The sequence below is a fragment of the Prionailurus bengalensis genome, chromosome B1 (genome assembly GCF_016509475.1).
Source record: "Prionailurus bengalensis isolate Pbe53 chromosome B1, Fcat_Pben_1.1_paternal_pri, whole genome shotgun sequence".
In the NCBI taxonomy this organism is placed as follows: domain Eukaryota; kingdom Metazoa; phylum Chordata; class Mammalia; order Carnivora; family Felidae; genus Prionailurus; species Prionailurus bengalensis.
In genome coordinates this window covers 74811938-74828909 of record NC_057344.1, presented here as the reverse complement: position 1 = coordinate 74828909, position 16972 = coordinate 74811938, and the positions used below count along the sequence as shown (strand labels likewise).

General features: G+C 47.2%; 1 protein-coding gene across 3 annotated transcripts in view; it reads left to right on the top strand.

The window, feature by feature from the left end:
• The first annotated feature begins 3386 nt into the window (after positions 1-3386).
• Positions 3387-16972, top strand: part of FHDC1 (FH2 domain containing 1) — a 42848-nt gene continuing 29262 nt past the window's right edge. Inside the window, exons 1-2 of one of the 3 annotated variants that reach the window (XM_043567293.1) lie at positions 3387-3515; positions 10185-10807. In XM_043567293.1, the coding sequence (XP_043423228.1) occupies positions 10322-10807 (486 nt within the window). In that variant the 5' untranslated portion in view covers positions 3387-3515; positions 10185-10321. Of the gene's footprint in view, positions 3516-4040; positions 4248-5143; positions 5746-10184; positions 10808-16972 lie in introns of those variants that run through there. The other 2 variants (XM_043567285.1, XM_043567276.1) reach the window with 2 other exon arrangements.

The following is a 16972-nucleotide window of genomic DNA, read 5'->3' as shown; positions in this document are numbered from 1 at the left end:
GATTTTAAAAAATCAGTTTGATGCCTCAATCCTATGCCAGAGGGGACTTATTTCATTGCGTCCATTGTGGTTCCTTAGAGGGCCCAGTAAGTCAGCTCATGCGTTAGACTTAACTCCTTAAGCAAACACGCCTGTTTTAGAACTGAAAGTTTTTTTTTTTTTTTAAAGGATGGATTCTGAAATTTGATTCATTTTAGTTTGAAGGTTTTGTTTAGTGGCTCCTAATGACAGATTCAAATACAAAATGCTTGATGTAGGAGAAACCGAAAGCTTCTCAGGGCTGAAGAAGTGAAGCCAGAAGAGAAAAAATGAACTGGGCAAAGGAAAAGGAGCCATCTGCCATCTGGAAAGGAAAGTCTGGGGAGAGGGAAAAGCAAACCGCAGACAGAGAAGTTCTTCTGCAGGGTTGGAGCTGGCACCTGTGAGGCTCGTGGCCTGGGCCACACTAAGCTAGAACACGCTCCAGAGAGGTCAGCTTGCTTGGAAGAGTGCGTGCTGGCCACACTCCCTGCTGCTCAGATGTCCCTGCGGTCAAACAGCAGTTTCCTCCAAGCCACAAATTCCAGGGCCTGGGCTGACTTGGAGCACACTTGGCTTCAGGAGTCTTTCCAGCCTTCCTCCCAGAGAGGACTGCTGGCGTTTCTGGGGTACAGAAGACAAACAGCAGACCCTAACTCCCAAGCACAAACTTAGGTGAGATGAAGGCTTGGTTAAAAATCTGCATATAAACAGATGAAGAACAAACTGCCCATCAGATTTGCAGCCTTTGATTCAAATCCGTGGGGACGCTGACTCTATTTCAGACTTGGACTCTGTGCTACTCAACTACTTTTTGGCCACCTCATTTGCACACCATATAAAAAGAGCCAAAAATTGGGTGCTGGGTGGCTCAGTCAGTTGAGATTCTGACTCTTGATATTGGCTCAGGTTGTGATCTCCCCGTCCTGGGATTGAGCCCTGCGTTGGGCTCTGGGCTCCACACTGACAGCACTGAGCCTGCTTGGGATTCTCTCCCCTCTATCTGTCCCTCCCCAACTGGCTCAAGCGAGCGCTCTCTCTCTTTCTCTGCCCCTTCTCCACTCACTTGCGACACATTCTCTCTCTCTCTCTCTCTCTCTCTCAAAATAAATAAACTTTAAAAAACATAAATAAGAGCCAAAAATTAAGGCTGACACATTCAGGGCCAGCACACAATGCTGTTTGGGCACAATAGAACACTTCAGACTGCAGGAGGGGGAGGTAGGAAGCAGCCAGCATCAGACTGAAGAGCTCTGCTTTCTTCGTGTACTGATGCCAAGGAGTGGACTCTGGAGTCCCAATTTAACTTCTCTAAGCTAGAAAATGCAGAATGGAGAGTTTCTAGAATTGTGGCGAGACTCAAGATGCCTGACACATGGCCAACAGCAAGTATCAGCTCCTCCTTCCTCTAACTGGGGTTAATGGATGTGCATACAAAGTACAGATATAGGAGACATGACTTGTGGAAAGAGCAAATTTGGCAAATACTTAGATCTAAGGAATTTAGAAGAGAAAAAGAACCAGAGGAAAGCTGGGATTGTGAGTTTTATTTTACTTTATTTTTTAAAGTTTATTTATTTTGAGGAGGGAGGGGGGGAGAGAGAGAGAGAGAGACAGAAAGAGAGAATCCCAAGAAGGCTCCTGGCTGCTAGCACAGAGCCCAAATTGGGGCTCAAATTCATGAACTGTGAGATCATGACCTGAGCCAAAGTCAGATTCTTAACCCAATGAGCCACCCAGGTGCCCCTATTTTATTTTGAGAGGGGGGGTAGGGGGAAGGGAGGGAGACAGAGAGAGGAGAGAGAGAATCCCAACCTGACACAGGGTTCAATCTTAGGAACTATGAGATCACAACCTGAGCTGAAATCAAAAATCAGATGCTCAACTGACTGAACCACCCAGGCACCCCTTGATTGTAAATTTTAAAAATCAGGTCTTAAGAGGTGCAGGCAAGGGGGCGCCTGGGTGGCGCAGTCGGTTAAGCGTCCGACTTCAGCCAGGTCACGATCTCGCGGTCCGTGAGTTCGAGCCCCGCGTCAGGCTCTGGGCTGATGGCTCAGAGCCTGGAGCCTGTTTCCGATTCTGTGTCTCCCTCTCTCTCTGCCCCTCCCCCGTTCATGCTCTGTCTCTCTCTGTCCCAAAAATAAATAAACGTTGAAAAAAAAAAAAAAAAAGAGGTGCAGGCAGGAAGAGTCCTAGTTTTAAGAGAAAGAAGAATTGACCCTTGGACACTTAATTTGGACCTGAGATATTACAGAGACAATTTAAGATTTAAGAGTCTGTGACACGGAGGTGGAATCAGAAGTGGATTTGCCTTGGAGCTCAAGTTTTGCTGCCCCTTACTTTCCCGGACACTACCAAGGACACATACCTAGTGTTGTGTCTGCAGGTTGTTATCATTTCTCTTTAAAAAGCTCCCTCAAGAGTTGTACGAACTTCAGGCCCCATAAAATCTGGACCTTCCAGGTTCAAGTCAGAAGGTAGCACCCGTGGGGGAATGAGAGATAAAGAGTTGGAAGAATCTAGTTACTGTCCTCAAAGGACAAAAAGGGTCAGCAGAGGAGGCCAGAGAGGCAAAGGGAAGGCCGGTAGGTCAGGATGCTGCAGGGAGATCAAAAAGACACGAGGTTAAGGATGGGTCACTGGGTTTGACCCTTCAAAAAAGTGGCTGATTTTAAAGTGCACACTTAGTACAGTGTGGGTAAAGCCCAGGTTGGGGGGTTGGGGGGGTGGGGGGGTGCTTGAAGAGTGGGAAGTGTTCAGTGGGTGTAGACCCCTCATCTGGCCAGGCCCACATAAAAGAAAAGGAGAAGATACCATTCGGCTCCTCGATTTTGATACTCTATAATTCAGTTTTTGCCTGTGCAGCCGCTGTTCCTTTGGGATTAATATTACCGTCCTGAGCATGGGGCTTTCCCTTTTATTACATTCCCACTCCTTGAGATTTTCTGTGGGCTTGGTTGGACCTACCCCTCACGTGTAGTATAGGCCTGTTCAATGACTGATATATGGGCTCTTGCCTGGCATGGAATTTGTTTTTTGTTTTGCTTTGTTTTTGCCCTAATAGCTTCACTTTTTCCATCCATACGGAGGTCGGGAATTCTGTCGTGGGAGTTCAGGGGTTGAAGACCAGGGTGGAGAGTCAGAAGTCATGAGGCACCAGAGGCTGGCAAGGCTGTGCGGTCTGTTATCTGGGATCACAAAGTCAGAGGTAAGGATGACTTCATCCTCACACAGGGCACCTCCCCACCTGATTTCCGATGGGCCGGACTTGCCCAGGATCTTTTGACTATGTTTCTCACTGGCTGGAGTCACAAGTTACTTTGAAAAAAAAAAAAAAAAGCGATTAAACTGTCCCGGGTTTCTTCCTGTGAGGAGTCTTTCTCAGACAGCGTCCGTTCAGGCGATCTGGCTTGCACTGGACTTTGCTTTGCTTAAGTATAGCTGAAAGATTCCTGTTACCATCATCACTGAGGAGATTATATAGATATAAAAAGGTAACAAACCAAACCTACAGACTCTACGGAAGAGCTGACCTTTGGGTAGCTCCGGCTCAACCGGGATTCGGTTTTAAGGGCTGCGACAGTTCACCCAAATGCTGTCTTGTGCTCCAGGGAGAAACAAGCACGGGGGCAGAGGGTGGACTGGAGCGCGCGCGCGCGTGTGTCTGTGTGTGTGTGTGTGTGTGTGCGCGCGCGCGTGGAGTGTGTGCGTGCAGGAGAGTGCGTGTGCGCAGGGGGTGCCGGGGAGGTTGCGGCAGAGGCTGCTTTGTGGAAAGCACTTGCGGGCTCAGAAGCGGCTTGGCACCTCCCCTTGCTGGTTACTCGAGGACACCCGACCCTTCTTCACAGTCCGTACTTGTCGGTTTCTCGCCGCCCCTACTTCCCTCGGGGGCTTTCGGGTGCGGGGAGCAGCGTGCGGGGTGGCGGCTTCCAGGCCCCCAGGGCCCCGCGTAGGTGAAGGTGAGCACCGCAGCGCCGACGGTGGCTCTCAGAGGGTGGGAGGAGGGAAGGGGCCGAGCAGGAAAGGGCGTGTTGCGCTTTGCGGCTGGCGCTGGGAGCAGCCCGGACTGCGGCATTGTTACCTGAGGCAGCGCCTGAGCCCCGCCCCGCGCCGCCCTGCCCCCTCGCGGTCCCGGGCCGCCCCGGCTGCAGAGACCCGGGAAGAAGCGTTGGTGCTGGAGACAGCGGTGGGGAGCGAGGAGCGCGCGCGCGGAGAGCCGGCCGCCGGTGAGTGGGAGCCGGACGGCCGAGGCAGGGGTGACCGCTGCTCGGGGGCATCGGGTCCCAGACACTTCCCGATTCTGTAGGGCCAAGGTGGAGGATCAGCCAGGACCCGGGGCTGCGGCGCCAAGTCTCGGCTGCCTTCGAGCCTCAGTGGGAAGGCTGGGGAGGTTTGCGCTTCCTCCACACCCACCCGAGTGACTTTGGTGCTTGCGCTAGAGGACAGCGATCGGCCTCTTGAGGATAAGACGGGCTGGCCTGGACCCGCGTCTAGAGAACGAGCTAGGTCACGGGCCGCCTCCGGGTTGGACCTGGCTAATTTAGTTTTAGCTGCTAAGACTTTTGTATAAACTGTGCCCCCCGCTTGATCCCCGCCCGGTCCTAGAGCGCGCAACCGGCCAGCGGGGAGCCACGACTTGGCCCTCCGGACAGTGGGTGCGGGGTTGGCGAGGACCGCGTCCGGGTGATGCGGACTGAGGACAAGACGGCTCTTGCACTTGCACACTTGTCCTGGCCGTGCGAAGTTCAGGTTACAAATTGCGCCCTGAGCTTTGAAGTTTGGGGAGGAAGCGGGTGGGCTGGTGAGTCAGCTCCAGCCGCTGCGGTGCCCCTAGCTCGAGGACCGCGGGCTCTCGGTTTAATCCTCTGACCAAACACCAGGAGTCTCTCCTCTACATTTTTTCCGTCGTCTCTTCCCGGCTCCCATCTGGTGATTTGCAGTGCGGCCGCCAGGGCTTTCTACCCTGCGCCCGGGATCCGGACCCCGGACGTGGGGGAGGTGTCACCGCAAAGGTTCGAGGACTGGGTGGAGCTCGCGTTTGCCAACCAGGAGACACCCCCCCCCCCCCGACCCCCGCCGCCGGCTTTGCTTCAAACACTGAGACACCTCCCCTAGTTAGCCTCCCCACCCCTCCCGGCTTTCTGGAGCTTTGTGCAGCTGCCGGGTGGAGGGGCGGGTACCCTGGGATCGGCGCGGGGCCGGAGGGCGGACCCTAAAGCCCGGGCCCTCCAGGCGAGGGGGCGGGGCCGAGAGACCCCCCCCCCTCCCCCTTGCACGCCCCGGCCAGCCGGCCTCTGGGGCCGCGGGAGCGGCGAGCTGGTGCGGCGGCGCTTCCAGTCGCTTCTGCCCGAAGACCGGCGAATGCTCGGCGCTCCCGGGAGGAGGAGGGTCCAGCCCTTCCCCGGCATCGGCCCTTTCGGCCCCGCTGGTTCCCACACGGCCGGCACTTGCGTCTCCCTGGAGCGCGCCCTCGCCCCGCCGCAGGGGTCGTCGGCGAGCTTGCGCGGCCGTGTGGGAGTCTATCTCCGCGGCGCACCGGCGCCCGCTCCCCCACCGCCGCTCCTGCAGCGGTCCAGATAAAGACGCCGCCCGGAGCTCGTGCGCGGCCGCGGGACCTCCCTCCCGCGTCCCTCCTGCGGCCGCTGGCGCCTCAGCGCGCTCCCCAGGGATTCGGCGGACGCGGCGCCCCCGAGCCTTCTGTGCGGCCGAGCCGGGGCCGTTTTGGTGAGTGGCTGGGGCGGGACGCAGGACTTGGGGCTGGGGGCGGAAGGACTCGGTGGACCGCTCGGCGGTGCAGAGAGCTGGAAAACTGTGTGTCTAGACCTCGCGAAAGAAATCGTGCCCCTGTGTCCCCCACGCCGAATGTCTTCAGGACCCGGCAGTGTTCAAACATCTGTTTGCACAGAAATTGCCCCTACTGTTCGGCCGTCTGTGACCCCCCTCTACTGACCCATAGTTGTCTTCCTGGAATGAGTGGCGAGCGCTTCCTTCCCTCCCTCTCTCATGAGCATCTTTGGCGCTCGTTTGCTTTTTTTCTTGGTTTTGGGACGTTGAGAGAAATTGAAAAAGCACATTCGAACAACAAGCGTTCTTTCTCTGCTCTCCGGGTGTTGCGCTCAGGGGCATCTGTGAAGTGTTTATGTTGTGCTGCAGATTAAACACGCTGACTGCAAACAGTCTTGGGTTCTTTCACTGCAGGCTGGAGTGCCAAGGTGAAGGGTTGGATGTTGCCAGCTCTGATTTGACTGCGTGGTTGACATTCTGTGTTTAATAATCAAGAAAGGTTTTGAAAGATAGGTGGTCGGGGAGGAGCCTTTCCCAATGAATTAGTGGAGTGAGAGCAAAAATTCCGTATTTTAGAATCGCTCGTACTCTCCCTACTCTTTCTTCTTCCCCAGATTAAATAGGGCTGAGTGTTCGTCTTCTCTCCAAACCTGGCCTACTCTGCCCCGTTTGTCATCAGAAGGGTGTGGGCCAGCCCTTCCTGCTCCCACCTCATCTGTGACACAAGTCAGGAATGAAGGGGAAAGGTTTCCTGGAGGGTTTTCCTTGGCTGGTTTACTTTTGATTATTGTTGACCTAGAGGGTGAGTGAGGTGCTGAGCAATAGGGCCCCACTAACCCTCTTTGAGGAGAACCCTGAGCTCTGAACTGACTTTCAGGAACATGTTTTCCTCCTAAATATGCTGTGAAATGAAATGTACATTTTCTCTCTTCTTCCCTCCCACTCACTCCCTTTAAGAGAACACCAAGAGCAAAGCAATGCTTGCTGTTGGGCCAGAGGGCTTCTTTGAAGACCCTTATGAACATTCACATTCTAAGACGTTTTGCTTTCTGATCAGCTAAAGACATGGTCCCAGAATCCCCCTATTGAAAATTCACATGGTTAAAAGATGCTCCACGGAGCTACCGCCTCCCTTGAGGGTCCATCACTCAGGCACACCCCTGATGGGTCATGATTAGCACTCAGGGGACTTGAAGAGTTATCTTCAGAGCCTTACAGTGACAGCCCTACATTTTACTCAGGGCTGGGCATTTGTCAGCCTTAGCAGCTGCCCTCCCTGCTGCTGAGGTCCCCAACCTGTAGGTGACATGTTAAATACAAACCTGTCTCTATCTGCCCTGGAGAGATCGATGGGACACTTGACACTTTCCAGACAGAGCCAAGGCTAATTCCATTGTCCCTGTTGGCAATTGGCAGCTGTGAGAAACAGCAGTGGGTTTAAGGCTCCCGCAATACCTGTGTTCTAGCATATTTGGAGAGCATGTGTTTGCATCTTTACTCTGGACAGTACCCTAGTAAATCAAATGTTCTTTGTGTATCCTCTGTTTTACTGCCTGATGAGACTGTGGAAAGGGTTAGAATGTCTGTCTGTACTCTTTTTCCAATGTCTCTTTGACATTGGAAATCCCAGCCAAAGGAAAAGCCCTATCAAAGCCCTATTGAAGCCAGTAGTAAAAGCATTAGCATCTAAGCTAATCATTGCTGGAGAATTTATTCATCAGAAGCTGTTGGGGGCCTAGGATCCTTATTTGTTACCCTGGGAAAAAATTAGCCAGACAGCATACCGGCAACAGTGTTGTAAATTTTATTTTGTTCTTTTAACTTTTGAAAATAGCATTCTTTCTCAAGATGGGGCAGTGGTTAGAATTATGCCAATGCATGACTAACACCTGTCACTTTTTACTTTGATAAGCTTTTATCTGGTACTTCTGTGCAATGCGCAAGACTCAGAAAGACTTGCATCCTTCAGAGCTTTAGTGTTAGCAAGCAGTGCTGGTGCAGGACCAAGTGTATGGTCTTTCTCACTCTTAGTATCTCTGTATTTGCTGTGTGAGGTTTAACGGTATATCTGTATATATACTTACGCAGCACTGAGTGAGTTATTGCTTTCTAGGATGGAGACTTTTTAAGGTGATCACCTATTCTTGAGTAATCTATAATCGAGTCAGCATATCTGCAGTTGGAGGTGAATTGGAGGATTAGCAGCTCTTCAATACATGAGATATTTTATGTACAGAAGTATTTGAAAATATGTAAGGATAAACTGCCAAGATTACCTGTACAGTCTTGAAAACAGAAGAGTTCAAATATAACTATAAACTGTAATTGACAATGAGTCATTTGCTTAAGGGGTGCCAACTATGAAAACAGCCTAGTTATGCCCCTAATGATAATTATGAAAACTCCTTTTAAAAGCCAGTTGCATCTCAAGTGAGCTGTAAGTTGGCTTGGGTAAATAATTTCAGTTTTACTTTCTAAAAAATTATCTAGTGATGATGGCTACACAACGCTTTGAAAGTGCTTAATGTCACTGATGTACACTTATAAATGGTTAAAACGGCATTTAAAAAATCCAATTAGTAGCTGGCGGTGCCATCTTTTACCCATATACAGTTTTCAAAAGTTAAGTATTCAAATGTTTTATAAAAACATTTGTTCTTGTAATTTAGAGATGTTATATAATCACTGAGTATTGAAAAAGGACAAACCTAGTAACTTAGAAAGCAAAGAATGGGACTACTAAAGGTATTTTTCTAGCAGCCAGAAGTAACTTAGCATTTTATCTATTAAACCCAATACATATTTTGAAGAAAATGTGTGAAACTAAAGACAAATCATATGGACATATGATACTGGTTATTGTTAATACTAGCTAACTATGGTACCCAGGCATCTTGGTACATGTAGTAGCTCATTTATTCTTATGCAAACCGATGAAACAGTGTATCTTTATATTATAGACGAGGATACTGAGATGTAGATCAAATAACCTTGGGTTGCTCAGTCAAACAAATAGCAGAACTGAGATCTGAGGGGGAAAAATCTATTCTGAACTCTCCACTCTTATTCCCAAGGCAATGCTGCCTCTTGTACATGGTTCTGTGTAAAGTATCTGAAATATTTGAATTAGTGCTATCAGACAGATCACTCCTACGTAATCCAGTGTTGTTTGACCAATGTGTGTCTGTAAGTGTGAGCTCTGACAATGATGTTGTAAAAGGATAATTACACTCAGAAGGCCAGTCTAAAAAAGCCTTTCCCTGTGGCCCTTTATGACCTGGAGGAAACGGTCCTTTTTACATGCCCACATAGTTGGGGTGCTCACTTCATAAGGGTCCCTACATCCTCAGTGAACCAGTCCTCATCTCTGAAGAAATGTAGTTGTTTTGACCTCTGTTTTCATATCAGGTCCATAACAACTCAATACCAAAAACAAACATGTAAAGGTCAACAAAAACACAAGCTACTAAAATTAGTCAGTGACTGTGGATAAGGGGTAGACATGGCAGGTATGATACGGACAGCATATCCTCGTGTGTATATGTTTTCTTTGCTAGTAATGTCACAGAAGAAGCAGAAGAGGTTGGCAAGAAGTTCTGATTGTTTCCTAAGAGTGGCTTCATTAGAATCTGAAATGAGAACATTGGAAGCAATGGGAGAGGTCATGTAATGGATCCCAACCTCCTAATTTTACAAATGACAAAACTGAAGTCTAGTGAGGCGAAGTGATTTGTCTAAAATGTAAGCAGTGCTGCTTGATTTAGAGCCACAACCTTTAATCTTTACATTTAGTGTTTTTTTCCTCTATTTGTGGGGAAGCCCCATCACCAAGTGGAGCAGGGACTTGGTGGCCCCTGACTCCGGGGGAATGAGTTTGGTCACTATTTTATCATCTCCAGATGCCCTGCCTATTACATGCAAGGCAGAGTATGCCCTTTGACCAAGTGATTGGTAGGGGATATGTCCATACTGGTGAAAGGCAGGATCATACACTAATACCTAATGCTTCAGCCATTTGGGTAATTTCCCTAGGGGTTGGGTATCCATTGCCCAAAGAAAATGAGCCAGTTAGTGAACAAGTAGTTTATTCATAAAGTGACCAGTACTTGCTGAACCTATAGTGAGCAGGTTCCCAATAAATATGTCTTTGATTGATTAGCGGAAGGTTTCCAAGTTGATTTGTTGCTTCTGCTTTGGCAGCATTTCCAGGAGGTAAAATTTGTTTGGTTCACATTTAGAAAAGTATTAGTCTCTTTTAATGCTCTTTTGGATGATTGTAATACCCAGCCACTCGACGAGGACTGGCACTAGGCTCCGGAGGGAAGAGCTGGTATTCACAGGTTTTCCTGTACTGATTTAAAGTTGTTTTATCTTTGTAGGTTTGGAAGATGACACACAACACAGTTGCCTTTTTCTCTGGCAGCAGACTAGCGGGTGAAAAAGTATGACACAAGTTTGATGTTTGTGTCTGCTTCCCCAAGGTCAAGAAATTATCTCCTTAGAAGGCAACAGTACTATGCATGTTATGAATTGTGTCTCCTTGGTCAGCGATAAAGAAAATGGGAATGTCGCCTCGGCAGCTGGATTCATGATCGGGCAAACCCCCCCACCCCCACCACCTCCACCCCCTCCACCTCCACCATGTCCATACTCAGGGGAGGGTTTTCTGCCCTCTCCCCCTCCTCCACCCCCTCCTCCACTCCCCGGGGTGCCTCCAGTCCCACCTCCCCCTCCAGGACTACCCCCACCGTCTCACATGAACGGCTACAGCCACCTGGGTAAGAAAAAGCGGATGAGAAACTTTTTTTGGAAAACCATTCCGGAGGAGCAAGTTCGTGGCAAAACCAACATCTGGACTTTGGCGGCCAGGCAGCAGCATCACTACCAGATCGATACAAAGACCATCGAGGAGCTCTTTGGGCAGCAAGAAGACACCACCAAACCTTCCCTTTCTAGGAGAGGAGGAACTTTAAACTCATCCTTCAGAGACCCTAAGGAAGAGGTAAGAACGGATCTGGGAGGGATGATCCTCCGCATGCTGCATTGTTTTGTGTTTGGAACGCTGTGTACATTTCAGAACTTGCTGAATCACTCGCAAATACGATAATGCAAGCGAATGTGCTCTGGAAACGTAGAAAGGGCTTTATGCGATGAGCTTGAGCTGACTAGCAAAAAAGTGTAAGAAGCATGCATGCCACATCCTCCCAGACATCCCGGTGGAGTATGACCTCACGCTGAGAACATGCTATCTGGGGCCATCGTCCTTTGGCCTCTCAGCACTGCCCTGTCTCCAACACATCTGCTGTGGTTTCCCCTGGTGGGGCAGTTCTGCTCAAGTCCATATTAGTAGTCTCTGTCGGAACAAAAACCGGAGTTCCTGAACTCAGTTAACTAAGATTAACAGGAACTTTCTGAGACAAAATGCCTTTTGTTAAATACACCGTTAACTATTCTACATCCTTAAGATTTTACCCCTATTGCAATAAAAACGATGCCTCTAGTTTTCCTTCCCTAAGTGTTGTGAGTTAGTCTTGAATTAAACTATGGCTCTGAATTAAACTATGGCCACTGTGGAATAGAAATTTCCAGAAAGCTCAGTGCATAAAGCTAGTTTTTAGATGGATTTTCTAGGAAGCATATTTCCAGTGAACAATAAATGTCTTACACTGAGAATAAAGCTAGCAGGTTATAAGAAGTTCACCGAAAGCACGGCTTCAGAACTATTGATTACCATACATATACATTATAGAAACTGAATTTAAAATTGCATTTGAAAGTATTGTTTAGAAACAAAGTAAATTGAGAAACCTCCTCCACTTGCTAGCAGGAGTCATGAGGAAACCAGAGATCGGAAGGAAAGACTGTTGCCCACCGAAAAGAAAAAGGGGGGGGGGGCAACAAATATATTATTTTTATTTGTTTTATTTATTTATTTATTTGTTTGTTTGTTTGTTTGTTTGTTTAATGTTTGTTTGCTTTTGAGAGAGACAGAGTGTGAGAAGGGGAGGGACAGAGAAGGAGGGAGACACGGATTCGGAAGCAGGCTCCAGGCCTAGGACCTGAGCGCTCGGCACAAAGCCCGATGTGGGGTTTGAATCCATAAGCCAGCCATGAGATCATGACCCGAGCCGAAGTCGGACACTTAACTGACTGAGCCCCCCAGGTGCCCCCAAATGTATGATTTTTAAAATCTGTTCTACAGGAACAGAAGAAATAGGTCAAAGATGGAGTGGATCAGGTAAGAGAGTAGGCAGGGCTCTGGGATGGAGTCGCATCTCTCTGCATGATTGAATTCCTGAGTTGACAGTCTTGACCTCTTTTCTCTGTGTGTCTCAGGAGCGTATGAATTTCTTCTCTCCACGAATTCACTTGGGGGTCCTTGAACTTGGTGGTATGGTCCTCTGTTGAAATAGCCAAGAGTCGATTAATCATAAAATGTGGAAATGCTGGGATTGGAATTGAGTGTGTAAAGTAAATTTGACAGGAAGTCTTCAGGACTGTCCCTAGCGCCCTCCCCTGCTGAGCATAGACTTTCCCTGCTTCTTCCCTTTATGTGAAGCCCTTTTATTTCTTAGCGTATCCTTTCAGTATTGGAAAGAGCAAGAAGTCACTTCCTTAGTACCCTGGCCTTTGCCCCAGCGTCCAGCAGAGACTTCTTATTGTACAGTGGGGCATTTCTCACCATTGTTTCCTAGTGCTCTTTACTGAATGCCAGTGACTGTGAAGGAGTGGGTGGGCACATGTGGAAGTGGAGCACATGTCTCAGGATACCACCTCTAACAGACGGAAGGGGGTCTAGCTCACCAGGTTCCTGGGAAGGCACCTCCCAGGTTGGAATGGGTGGCATCCTTTATAAATTGGAGACCTTTATTTTGCCAAACGATGGTTTGAGGGGCTTCGAGGAACTTGCAGCTTTGTGTCTGCAAACTCAAGAGGGGTTAAGAACCACTTAGGGAGGGAAACAGCAGGGAATATGGCATCTTTTCTGAACTACAGCAGGAGCAGAAATGTCAATCTCTAGGCCGCATCTAAAATTCAGGAATAAAAAGTCTTTCCCCTCATCCCCCTCCACCCCCTCACCCTAGATGCATTTTTACGTTTTTTTTTGCTTTCACTTAAAAAATAACTAAAATAGGGGCGCCTGGGTGGCGCAGTCGGTTAAGCGTCCAACTTCAGCCAGGTCACGATCTCGCGGTCCGGGAGTTCGAGCCCCGCGTCGGGCTCTGGGCTGATGGCTCGGAGCCTGGAGCCTGTTTCTGATTCTGTGTCTCCCTCTCTCTCTGCCCCTCCCCCGTTCATGCTCTGTCTCTCTCTGTCCCAAAAATAAATTTAAAAAAAGTTGAAAAAAAAGAATTTTAAAAATAACTAAAATTAAATAATGATTATTGTTAAAATTATTTTGAATTGTGATAAAATACATATTACATTTACCATCTTAACCATTTAAAAAATTTTTTTAGTGTTTTATTTATTTTTGAGAGAGAGAGAGAGAGTACAAGCAGGGGAGGGGCAGAGAGAGAGGCAGACACAGAATCCGAAGCAGGCTCCAGGCTCTGAGCTGTCAGCACAGAGCCCGACGCGGGTCTTGAACCCATGAACCGTGAGATGATGACCTGAGCTGAAGTCGGACGCTTAACCGACTGAGGTACCCAGGCGCCCCCATCTTAACCGTTTTTAAATGGAATCATGTGGTATTTGTCTTTTGGTAACAGTTTACTTTGCATAATGTCCTTAAGGCTTCTCCATGTTCCAGTATATGTCAGAATTTTAAGGCTGAATGATATTCCATTGTACGTAGATACCACGTTTTGTTTATCTGGGCATCCATCGATGGCTATTTGGGTTGCTCCACCTTTTGGCTCTTGTGAATGTGCTGCTATGAACATGGGTGTGCAAGTATTTTTACTTTTAATACTTGTAGGTCCTAAGCTGAGAGTCGCAAGAAAGAAAAATTAAATCACCATGACTGTGTAGTCATAAGATGATATAACTCTCCAACTCTTTAGTACGCAGATAGGATAAGTAGTTAGGTAGAAGGATTTAAGTGTATCAGGTAATACTGTCATATAACAGAGGGTTATCCAGAATTATTTTCAATTTTTCATGCTATCTCCAACATGGCTAGAAGTATATATACTTTTTAAAATTTTCAGTAAAAGACTACAGTACATGCTATTTTCTTCCCCCATTAGATTTTCTTCTAAAGAAATTACAACTCAGCAGAGTTATAGTTTCTACAAGGCCCGATAATAAGTCTTCCGATTTACTTGGTAGTAAGTGGAGCCCAGGGTTAAACGTAATAGTTGTCACCACCTGTCTGTGTGGAATGGACAATACCCTGAACAGCAGGCTTGGCAGAGGGACCCATCCTGAGCCTGGAAACATGGCATCCCAACCCGCCACTACACAGGCCATAATTCTGGAGGTTCAGACATGCCAGAGATCAGATAATGTCCCCTTGAAATATGTGAAATAACCTCCTACGGAAATGGCCTGCCATTATGTGGTTGACTGCTACTTCAAAGGGCGCATAAAGCATTACAAATAAGTTCCATTATACTCCAAAGAAAGAAGTTGCTAGAAGATAAGGAAGAGCTGGGTTCAGGAATGGCTGAATTTAGGAAGAACAACACTCAAAATAGTAAATGAAAACATTTAGTACGTGGAGGAGGAGGTTATGAAATATTGCTATCCTTATATCTCTGTTACCTATAAATTAACTTCAGGAAGCTACAAATGTTAGAGTAATAATTAAACTATAATAAAGTAATTAGAAATAACAAAAATATATTACTGGAGATAATAATAACAAGAGTCAGCTCAAGCTCCACCTTCTTTTTGGAGTTCACTGACCTCTTCCCTGAGGTGTTCCCTGTCCATCTGTTACTGTGGCTCCCCAGCCCCCTCAGAGTCTCACTCACACTGGTTAGTTGAGTCTGTACCTGCCTCCCTCTAGAATATGAAATGCTCTTAAGGGAAGGGACCGTCTTGGCCAAGTGGTATCTTCCAAAGGAAATTAAAGGTAACTGAGCTGGCAGAACTGAACCAAGGATGCAAAGGGAGTGGAGTGTTTGTCCATATGATACATCAGAATTGGGACTGACAAAGAAAACACAAGATGAATGAAGCCCGAGGATGTAATACAGTGACTACAGTTGATAACATTGTGTCGTATAACTGAAATTTGCTAAGAGAGCGGAACTTAAATGCCTTTCTCCAAAGAAGAGAAAAAAGAGATAAATATGGGAGGTGATAGATGGGGGAGTCCTTCTACCATGTTTACATATATCATTATAAGCATGATGCACACTTTAAATATCTTACAATTTTCTTTGTCAAGTATACGTCAATAAAGTGAAACCAAAAAAAGAAGATACAAATGTTGGAACACAATATGATGTCTGTAGTAATATTTACATTAAAAAAATTTTTTTATGTTTATTTTTAAGAGAGAGGGAGGGAGGGAGGGAGGGAGGGAGGGAGGGACAGAGAAAGAGGGAGACACAGAATCCGAAGCAGGCTCCAGGCTCTGAGCTGTCAGCACAGAGCCCGATGCGGGGCTTGAACTCATGAACCGTGAGATCATGAGTTGAGCTGAAGTCGGACGCTTAACCTGACCGATTCACCCAGGTGCCCCTGAATTAATCTTTACAATTAACATTAATTAATAATACTATGTAAGAAATAACTGAAATCACTTACTAGAAAAAGAGAAAGAGGAAGAGAGGATGAAAGGAAGATTGCTTTTTCTAAGTTTCTGAGAAGAAATATCTTATTCTCTCACACTCGTTCAGGTTATCAGTTATTTCTCAATTTTTGTTATGATCCCAGTAAGTTCTAGAATTCTGGGACATGCTCAATCCAGAACTATAGAACTAGATGAGTATTTGAAATACATTTGAAAGAAGAAGAAAAAAACAAAACAAAACACCTAGGTTTTTATATTTTTCCCCAAACCTGGGCTGGAAAAGTACACATAAAAAACCTCAGAAACCAAAAGCTACATCTGTAGAGGATACAGGAAGATTTTTAAAATTTTGCTTTTCAGAATTTGACATGGCATTGAAATAAACACCATTTAGTGGTACTTAAAGTAGTCAAGGAAGCCCTCTTGGACATATTGAAACAAAAGTGGCTTAAAAATTTCTTCTTCCACCTTGAAGATACTATGTTAAGTGAAATAAACCATTCACAAAAGGACAAATGCTGTATGATTCTACTTAATGTAAAGTACCCAGAATGGTCCAATTTATAGAGACAGCAAGTAGAAAGGTGGTTGCCAGAGGCTGAAGGAAGGAGGAAATGGGGAGTTACGATTTAATGGGTACAGAGTTGCAATTTTGCAAGATGGGAAGAGTTCTGTGGATGTGGTGGTGATGGGTGCACAACAGCGTGAAGGCAGTTGATGATACTGACTGTTTAAAAATGGTTAAGATGGGGGCCTCCAGGCTGGTTCATTCAGTAGAGACTGCAACTCTTAATCTCGGGGTTGTGAGTTTTAGCCCCATGTTGGGTATAGAGATTACTTGAAAAAAAAAATGGTTAAGATGGTAAATGTTACGTGTATTTTACCACAACTAAAAACGAAAAGCTATTTCTTCTCTTTAAAGAACAGGGGAGGCAGATTTTGTAGTGGTTGGTAGTAGATAAAAGTACAAGAATTGTAGAGGGGTAGGGGGCACCTTGATTAAGCATCCTGACACTTGATTTGGCCTCAGGTCATGATCTCACGGTTCGTGAGTTCGAGCCCCATGTTGGGCTCTGCGCGGACAGCACTGAGCCTGCTTGGGATTCTCTTTGTCTCCGTCTGTCTTTGCCCCTCCCCTGTGCATGGGATCTCTCTCTCTCTCTCTCTCTCTCTCTCTCTCTCTCTCTCTCCCTCTCTCTCTCCCTCTCTCTCTCTCTCTGTCTCTCCCTCTAAATAAACAAAACAAGAATTGTGGGAGGAGGTAGGAGCACTTATCTGGAGGTTTGCACGAGAGAGGAGCGGTACAGCCAATCACACTCTTTACTCAGTGCTGCATGCAGTCTCAGTGCCTCAGGGTAGCGGAGCCCCCCGGGCCACCCTGGCAGTCTGTGGGGAGCCTGTTCCCCTAGCAGGGCCACTTCACATCCTGGTGGGAAGTCCTCCCATCCAGGGGTGGCACAAGGTGAGCCCCTTGTTCAC